The sequence below is a fragment of the Helianthus annuus genome, chromosome 14 (genome assembly GCF_002127325.2).
Source record: "Helianthus annuus cultivar XRQ/B chromosome 14, HanXRQr2.0-SUNRISE, whole genome shotgun sequence".
NCBI classification, from domain to species: Eukaryota; Viridiplantae; Streptophyta; class Magnoliopsida; order Asterales; family Asteraceae; genus Helianthus; species Helianthus annuus.
The window spans coordinates 125,562,919-125,573,397 of record NC_035446.2 but is presented as its reverse complement, the minus strand read 5'-3'; the positions used below and the strand labels follow the sequence as shown (position 1 = coordinate 125,573,397).

General features: G+C 37.0%; 1 protein-coding gene across 1 annotated transcript; it reads left to right on the top strand.

Annotated features, from left to right (window-relative positions):
* Positions 1 to 2,731: 2,731 nt before the first annotated feature.
* On the top strand, positions 2,732 to 3,992 carry LOC110909313 (E3 ubiquitin-protein ligase RING1). The gene has a single exon (XM_022154345.2). It carries the CDS (start codon positions 2,783 to 2,785, stop codon positions 3,770 to 3,772), a length of 990 nt encoding a protein of 329 aa, XP_022010037.1. The 5' UTR covers positions 2,732 to 2,782; the 3' UTR covers positions 3,773 to 3,992.
* The last annotated feature ends 6,487 nt before the right edge of the window (positions 3,993 to 10,479 follow it).

Here is a 10,479-nt window from a genome sequence, read left to right as displayed (position 1 = left end):
AGTTAAAAACTACTAGTTGTTGTTTTTGTCGAGAATTTAGTAAAAGTTTTATTTAAAATCGAACGGGTAAAATAACTAGTTTTTTTGCTTTACCATGACGAATCGAACCTGTATCATCCGAACAACTTCGTTAGTAGTACCTGTTTTTGTTTTTATGCATGGTTTCTGATACAAATTTCAATGAAAACAAAGTTGTATTCAGAATAGAGTATTCTTTTCTATATCGTAACTATTATGATTGTCAGTACCATACTGGTATATTGAAAACTGAGTTGTATTTGCAATAGATTACCTTTTTTGCATCTTAACTATAATGACTGTCAGTACCATAGCGGTAGTGTGACGAACCGAACTGATATCGTCCCAACAACATCGGTACCATGTCGATTTCGAGCAAACAACATCGGTACCGGGATTAGTACTATTCGAACCGTTACTGATATTCGTTTTTATGATTTTCGATCGATATAAAAAACGTGTCAATATCCTTTTGAACAAGGGCGATGCTTAGAAGGGGCTGGAGGGGGCGCCCGACCCCCCAAACTTTTCGCTCAGTAGTGTTATGTATGTAGCTTTCGTATAGAAATTTTTGAGTATATACGTTTTCGACCCCCCGGTTCTGTAGAATTTTTAGGGTATATATGTTTTCGACCCCCCCGTCGGAAATCTCAAGCTTCGCCACTGCTTTTGAACATATCACGACTTTGTTTTTGGGTTTTATCATTTGGTTGGTATATTGAGTGTCGGTGGCATACAAATGCTACAACAAACCAAATAAATCAAACTGATACTGATCGAGATCTCACTGTAACGCAAAAAAAAAAAAAAAAAAAAAAAATCAATAGCCATAAATTCAACGCACAGAAAAATTCTACTTGTGTTAATTATTAAAGAAGGTAAACACAATATTGACCCTATGTTTCTCATTCAGTTAAATAATGATATCTTTATTAAAATTTAATAGCTATAAAATATGTGAACACTAATCCCTTCAACGTTGATAGAGACATGCATACCCCATATAATACTCAACCTGCAATAATAAGTGGTCATCAAAGTACTAGTAGAAAAAAAGGGTACCGTGGGTCATGACTACACAAACGCGTAAACGACTTTGAAATCTGATCAGTATACCTTGACTTCAAAAAGGTCTAAGCAACCCGTCTCATACGAAATTGTGTCCACTCAATAAAAGAAAAAAAATTAATATAAAAAAAAAAATATCTTAACTCGACATCCGAATTTTCAGTTCAAGTCATATAAATAATGATAATTTGTTATTGTAACCGGAATAAAACAAGGGCTCTAATGAGATTTTTAAGATAATTATGACAAAGCTATGTGCACTGATCAAACTATAATAATGATATAGAAAGAATGCCTGAAATAATAAATTAAACTTGAAATTCATTATTTTCTATTAATTTAATTTCTCAAATGCTTAGGATATGGATATGAATATAGAAATGGGTTCAAAAGAATATGATTTGAAGTATGAAAACAGTAAGAACGATTTTCAGCTACAAGATTTTTGTGATTTGTGGCTAAGATGATGCGGTGTTATTTTTATAAATAATAGGAACCTTAAAACTATTAAGGGGTAAAATTGAAAGATCCAAACAAGCGTTCACATGTCATTTTCCCTATCATATTTAAACGTCAATAACTTTTTTATACGTGATTATTTTTCTAAAAAAATTACACCACAAAACTCAACGTTTTTTATCTTTCCAACCAGTATACTATTGATATACTTTTTGGAAAAAAATGAACTGGGTTTTTTATGACGTTTTCAACTTTATGTTTTATGGCGTTTTCACCTAGTTCTATGATGTTTTCTGAACTAGTTGTTTTTATGATGTTTTTCTGAACCGTGTGTTTTTATGGCGTTTTCAACTAGGTTTTTTTATGGCGTTTTTCTAACCTGTGTGTTTTTATGGCGTTTTCAACTAAGTTTTTCATGGTGTTTTTTTGAACTGTGTGTTTTTATGGCGTTTTCAACTAAATTTTTCATGACGGTTTTCTAAACTGGGTGTTTTATGGCCTTTTCAACTGGGTATTTTTCATAGCGTTTTTCTAAACTTGGTGTTTTATGGCGTTTTCAACTGGGTATTTTTCATGACGTTTTTCTGAACTTGGTGTTCTTGTGGCGTTTTTATTGAACACCCAGTTCATGTCATTTTTTTAATTTAAAAGTATAGCAATAGTGTACTTGTTGGAAAGATAATAAAACACTCGATTTAATGGTGTAATTTTAAAAAAAAATAATCACGTATAGAAACGTTACGAGAGTTTAAAAAAGATGGTGGAATATGCAGGTGACTTGCATGTGCATGGTCCTGCCCCTATGTAAGTTAGCATCAACGCCACATGTCAATACCAAAATTGTTCTCACCGTTTTCACACTTTTAGGCGTTTTCTCCAAATCCTACCTCCGTGTGTGTGTGTATATATATATATTTTAACAGTGAATTTCTTTTATTCCCTGTCCGTCTGTGAGACTTGAACTCAAAACCTCTCCCGCTCAAACTTGATTAGTGGATTGATATTTTCTAAGCAAGTTCAAAATTCTCAGACATCGGTATTCAAAGATCTTAGACATCGGCATTCAAAACAGAATAGCGTGGTCCGCTGACCCCACATCCTCTATACCAAGTCCTTCTATCCCCATCAACGCATCTCATACGAAATTGTCCCAACCCCACTAGTATTTCTAGAATTAATCACTTGGTTCGACATTTGGTGTCATCTGTCTTCAGCTTCAGCACCCTAGTTACGTACCATGCCTTTTCTACATGGAAAATTTTTTCGCAAACCTGAAGATAATTCTCATCATGTACCTTGTACACCACTACCACCGCATCCTCCACCACGAGTAACGTGGCTTCTTTCACCACCACTACCACCATCACGACCACCACCACACTCTGTCAATCAGTCATTCTCACCATTCCTGATCATCATGTTTGGTGGCCTTGTGGTTTCTATCTTTTTCATTCTTTACCTCACATGTGCCGTAAGATACCGAAGGCGCGGATCAAACCACGCGATCAGAGATCATGAAACCCGAGAAGATTTCGTTAACGAGAATCTTGGTCCACTCATGCTCAATCCCATCTGGTTGATCAACACAATAGGCCTTGACCAGTCACAGATCGACTCCATCCAAGTGTTCAAGTATAAACGAGGCGAAAAGCTGATCGAAGGGACCGATTGTTCGGTTTGTTTGAGTGAGTTTGAAGATGATGAAAGCCTTAGGCTTTTACCCAAGTGCAGCCATGCCTTTCATGTCCCTTGTATTGACACTTGGCTCCGGTCTCATAAGAATTGCCCGTTGTGTCGAGCGCCAATCTTTAAAAACACGAATGATCTAACCGAATCACATGCTATAACCCAGTCGAATTTGATTGAGTCAAGTACAAGTGGGACAACAGAAACACCAGTTAATGATACTGAACCTATTGACAATCATGATCATGGTCATCATGTAATTGATGTTGAAAATAATGAAGAAATTGTGAAAACTGATTTGGGTGATCACCATCACGTACAAGGTGAAGATTTGGTAGCAATGAGGAGATCAGTTTCAAGTAGTCATTTCCTCATGTCGAAGAAACTGAATAGCATGAAAAAAAGTGGACATAAGCACAAAGGGTCGAGTTCTAGCATTCACATAAGCGGTCGAGTAACGAAGAGTGCTTCGTTTGCGCGTTCGTTTCGAAAGGCGAATAGTTTTACAAGCAAGTGTCGTCCTTATAATCAATCTTATTGAGTATGAGGATTGAGATTATACTATTACCCAGCTAGTATATAGTTTATATATATAAGTTGGGAACTTTGATAAGGTTTTTATTGCCGGATTGGATGGTCGGTTATACTCCTTTGTTTTTGTAGTGTTGAAACAAGCTCATTTTGTTCAAAGCCTGTGTATATGTATGTATTGCTTCGATATTTTTACCAGTCATGGATTATATATAGCTATGATCGATATCTTAACGTTGTGAATTTGTAGGTTGGATGTTGAGGTTAAGACATCTTGTAGACACAAGTTTGAACTCTTCATTTTTTCTCTAAATCAAACCGTTTTTTATTCAACACGCATAACAAATAATAACGCTCGCTATCAGGGCAGAGGGGGCCGTGCGTTATTTTATCACGGAAAGCATGTATAACGCGTGATGGAATATTTTTTCCACCCGCACAACAAAGTTCCACGCGTTATTTTATCACGGAAAGCAATTTTCGTTATTTTCTTTACGCGTTATTGTTTTGTTTTGTGAGTGTAATTGTTGGTTGGGGGGAAATTGTTGGGTGTGGTGGTGAGTGATGACCACCCCCACTAAAAAAGATTATGAGTGATGGAAAAATGGTTGCTGACATGATGGAACATAATTGGATATTGTGAGTGATGAAAAAATGGTCACTAGTGACCACCCCCTTCCCTCACCTACTTAAGGCCATACTATATGAGGACAGAGTTGATTTAAGAGCTAGCGTAATCATTTTGGAACAAGTAACTAATTAGAGTCAATGAGCTAGAAATTGGTCAAACATAATAAAAAAGCATAACTTTCGGTACACTTGAGAGTTATGAGTTTTATAATTGATGGGCGAAAATGTCACACCAAGCCGGGCCATCTTTTACTTTGAACGGTGAATATCTTTTTAATCTGTTTATACGTGGGACTTAAACTCAAGACTTCTCCTTTAAAAGCTTTAGCTTTGCTTTGCTAAAACACCCTCATCTCATTGGTCAAGCGGGGCAATCTAACATGAATTTTATCATCTGGAACCTCAACTTCGAATTTATGTTTTTTTTTACAGTTTAAGAATTTTTAATTTTTTTTCCTCGTAAAAGCACGTAGATCATTGAGTTGGTAATCTACACGTTTATATATTTCGGTAGTCAATTACTATATATTATTATTATTATTATTATTATTATTATTATTATTATTATTATTATTATTATTATTATTATTATATATTACTAAACGAATTGAAATGAATAGTGATTTCAATATTATAATAATATATAGTCTTCTTAATACTTTTATCATTTTAATATTATAATAATAGTTATTTTTTTACTTTTTAACTTTAATCCTTTTTTTTAATATCAGGGGTTGGGATAAGTTTGGGGTCAACCGGTATCGAACCAGTACTGATATCGAAAATACCGGTACGGTCCTGTTCGTTATCAGTACATGAAGGTAAAAACCGGCACTAATACAGAAAACGCCAAAAGTTGGTGCCGAATTGATATTGGAAATCTTTTGGTTTGGGAAATTCAGTGCTGCTACCCGGTACCATTTGCTCATCCCGGATCACGGTTACCGTACGAACAACGGTATCATACAACCTTTTTTGTTGATTTTCTTCAACTTTTAATTTCTTCTTTTTTTTAGTTTCAGGGGTAGGGATGAGCTCGGTGCCAATCGATACAGAATCGGTACTGATACCGAAAATACCGGTTACGGTACCGGTATATGAAGATAAAAAACGGTAGTGAACCGGTACCAGTAACGCCAAAAGTCGGTACCGAATTGGTACTTAAGATCTTTCGGTTTGGCAAATTTGGTACCAGTACCCAGAACAATTTGCCCATCTCTGACCACGGGTTTCATATGAACAACATCGTTACCATACAACTTTTTTGGTTGATTTTCTTTCGGTTATCTTTTAGTGTTTTATTCTACTTTTTCTTTTTATTCTTGTTAGCAGTTCCGTTCGCAACACGCTCGTAGTGATTTCAAAACACATGTAAACACAAACTAAATAACAAAAGAAATTCGCCGCAATGCGGCGAACTTCTTTAAACCTAGTTTAATTCATAAACAACAATTTACAGTGTTTTCCCTTAAATGACATTGAACCTGCCCTAAGTAAGATTTACCCGTATATTTATAAAGGCTCAAACTATTGACACACTCTTGGTGTTTATTTGCATATTTCAGAGTTTATGTACAACACATACAGACCTATATGTGGCGGAAAGAAGTACATAAAATTCAACGTGTGACTGGTGTCAGCACATAAATCCAGGGGTTATATACGCCACGTACAGGGCTATACGTGGCGTACATAAGGCATCCGAATTTAGATTGGTGAATTTGATGTTTTCGTGATAAACTCTTATGCGGTTCGAACATTATATCGTTTTAAATATTATACCGTTAATTATTTTGACTCTGGTACGATTTGAATATATTATACTGTATTTTTAACTCTCATCCGGTAAGAACATTATGCCATCTCAACATTATATCGTTTAAAATATTATACCGTTCATTTGTTTAATAAACTCCGATACCATTGAATATTACACCGTTTCAATACTATATCGTTTAAAATATTATATCGTTTTTAACTCTCGTCTGATTCGAACACTATACCGTTTCGATATTAAATCATTCAAAATATTATATAATTTCAAGCTTAGCGTTTCAATAATATATCTTTACAATGTTTATCGTTTGAACATTGTACCGTTTTAGTTTTATTGTTTCAAAATATTACATCGTTTCAATTTTAAGGTATTATGAGATATTATGTAATACAAACAAACATCACGTAATCGAACGACATAAGTACAACTGAATATGGTGTATATAGCGCATAAGTTTATATATACAAAACAAAAGATGAAATATAACTAAATACTAAATACAAAAATAAGAACAACATGTTAGTCTATGGCTGCAAATCCGGCTGCTGCGGATCCTGCTGTTGATGTCGTCCTCGAGGCGGAACGCACGGTCGGACAGGTAATCCCTCACGATGTCATCGCTCCTGCGCCTCCTCAATCAACCACTGCACCATATAAGAAAGCGTGTCGACCATATCTGTGAGCGTGTTAACATCGGGCCGTAACTGCAGATACGTCACTAGTCCCGGGCTAGGACCTGGAACAACGTACTGTGTAAACTGAGGCGCAGTGGGCAGTGGTCGCGGTTGTGGAAACTCTGGAATTTCAATATCGAGAACATGCTCCTGCACGACCTCGGGTTGTGGTGGCGACCGGGTCGAAGTGTGTCGGCAACTGAACCGACACGAAGATGTCTTCGTTCTTAGCGCAGAACCGCGTTCCAAGGACGGGGAACTTCTTAAGAACTTTCATCCCCCCGGTGAGCTCCTCCCCAGCCTCCTCGGCCTTATTGCCGGTAGTAAGTGCGGGTCACCGCTCGGGTGATAGCCAAACGAACGAGCTATCACATTGACATAGGCGTTGCCGTACAACTGTCCGCGCCCCTGCTGATGATGTGTGGAGGTGAAGTACTGCGCCAAACCGTGTGCGAGAGCACACGGCTCTTGTACAAGATGCAGTAAAAGAAAAGCAGATCTCCACCCATACACCACTCTCTGCTCTTCCCTCGAGCCGTGATGGAAGAGGAGATGAGCATGTGTAGGTACCTACAAAGAGTGTTAGTAATAATAATTAATTATAAGTCATATTAACAATGATAATAAACGTATCTATATATCAGGTCAATAATAGCTGAAACCCTCCCCTTGAGAGCAGGTGCTCCCAAGTGTCATTAATTGCAACCAGATCCTAAAACCGTAGAAGCGTGGGTTTATCAACCACTACCAGTCCATGGTTACATGTACTTTTCTTAGATAAATGTTATATATTAAAATGATAATAAAAACAATACAAGAATTAATAATAAATGTACATGTGTATAAAGATCTGTAGCGATCTCATCCTCCGGGTATAAGCCACAACGGACCGCAAAATGTGCAAGCATCACAGCACGCACCTTGTCGGTTAGGCAGACAGAAACCTCTGGGGGAGGGGGTGTGCCTGGTCATGTGGCTTCTCAGGCTGGTCAGCCCGACATGGATGAAAGTAGAAGGACAACAAAAACTTGACGACAAGCTCTCTATAGGCCGGCATGTGCGATAACTCAAAAAGGCGATCACATGGTGAATCAATCAAATTAAACTCACGGGCTCTAGCTGTCTCACCAATGGTCTCAATAAACGCCCAGTCGACCGCATCGTGACCTACGACATGCATCCTCCTAAGTTTGGCGCAATCTCCATCGGCCTCGAAGTCAGGTGGAAACTCCAAGTATGGGTGACTCACAAGTGGACCACAGGCTGCTGCTACTGCTGCTTGTTGCACCTCGATGTGGTCATCCATCTCCACATCCATCATCCTAAAAAACCAAAAAAAACCCAGATGAAACGATAATAATTTTATATATATTAGTCTAATCTATGCACTAATATATATTTTAACATAACATGCATTAGTTATATCAAGTTCGCGTCAAAGTCGATATATTACTAATATTATATATTTTAGTATAATCTACGCTCGTTATACCGAGTTCATGTCGAATTCGAAATATTACAAATATTATATAGAGTAAATTGCCAAAATCGTCCCTGAGGTTTGGGTATGTTTGCTATTTTTCCAAAACAACTTTTTTGTACCAAAGTCGAAATATTACAAATATTATATAGAGTAAATTGCTAAATTCGTCCCTGAGGTTTGGGTATGTTTGCTATTTTTATCCAAAACAACTTTTTTGTACCATATAGTACTTCACTTTTGGGATTTTTTGCCATTTTCATTCATACATCTGACTTTTTTTCCCAAAATTGTCCCTGAGATTTGGGATTTTTTGCCATTTCCATCCAAATGTTTGATAGAAAAAATAAAGGAAATTAGATGTTTGGATGAAAATGGCAAAAAATCTCAAAGGTGAAGGACTATATTGTACAAAAAAAGTTGTTTTGGAGGAAAATGGCAAACATGCCCAAACATCAGGGACGATTTTGGCAATTTACTCTTTTATATATTTTAGCATAATCTCCGCTAGACAAATGGCATGTTGTAAATATATATGTTTTGTACGTTGCGTCGATAAACAAAACGCAAGAATGCACGTCACATATCACTAGAGCGGGGATGAACAAAGAAAATATTTATTATGACATCAGTTACGAGTTCTTGCCGAGTCTTGTAAATGAAATAGTTGTTCAACGACATGGTTTCTAGTGTCTACATTAGAGTACACCGTCTTTCTGTGATGCTCTAATCTTTTGCACCATATTTTGTACGTCTTTCTGAACATCGAGGCTGTCGGGGAACTGCTTCCTTGTGGTTTAAAAAATGTTGCATGGCTCCATATCTTGAGTTGTCAGCTATTCTATCATCTTGTATTCGCTAAGAGAAAATCTTCACACAAACACGTCGGTAGACTGATCAAAATCAGGTTTGTGGTTATGTTCTAAGTTTCCCACTAATATCTCTCAGATATCATGGTTGTCAACCTGCCCGACTATTAGTGAAAACGGGCAACCAGTTTTTTTGTTGCCGACTTTTCTAACCGTTTCTTTAGTACAATGCTCACAACCACGGCCACATTCAAGCCATACCATCCCAAACTTCGATCGACACGTTACAATAACGTAACCATTCTTATTTACCCTTTTTGTACCAATTCCTTCAGTTCTTTTAGAGACTTGAAAAGCTGTTTCACCGATACGATTAACTTACATTTCATATTTAGGACTTTTATATACTTTTTTTACTATATATACTAATTTTAATATATAACATTTAAATAAATAAATGTGATACCTGCTTAGTTTGACAGCGATTTCCTGGGTTAGGGGATTGCTCATCGGACCCTTGCCAATCATCATATGGTGGTGTGTTCGGAGGCTCACCGTCGTACCCTTCGTAGTCCAGATAGTCTTTTTGCACATACAAAGAGTGTGATGCATTGTTACTTTCATAATATGGTTGCTCACCACCGTATCCACCCGAATGGTCTTGTTGCACGTAAAAAGAATGTGATGCATTGTTACTTTCGTAAGGATTGCTCGAGTTAGGCGGTAACCGATCATAATACATGTCACACCCCGATATTTCCACATATTACCGGTGGGCCCGGCGGGGAGTATCGTGAGGTAGTTGATATCATCATTGTCAATACACACAATATAATAGCACAGCGGAAGGCTTGGTGAATAAACTATTACAAACCATAGTGTTTGAGTGTCCGAATGAAAGAATATACAGACTTGGTTGTAATAAGATCCACAGGCGGATCATAAAATAAAATACAAGAAACTGAAATAACAGACTCCAGGTATCTAGGGATTTGCAAGATCATCTTATATGACACCTAGTAGCTCCAGCCTATTTACCCGAGGTACCTGTCAATCAGTCTTTGGAAAATACGTCAGTTTACACTGGTAAATACAATTAACTGAAACATTTGAAAACATTTATGAAAATTGATTTAAGTGCACAAAGCACAAATCATTTATAACTTGGGACAATTATTTAAGATAATCTTGTATACAGATTTACATGTTTGTCATACAATTGGGGCCGGTTTGGAAGCCGGTCATGATTAACCGACTCACCACTTATAGAACCCACAAAGGAGTTATCCCCAACATGTGGGTTTATATTTTAGCATTTGCATCTGTCAGGTGTATGCCTACACCCCG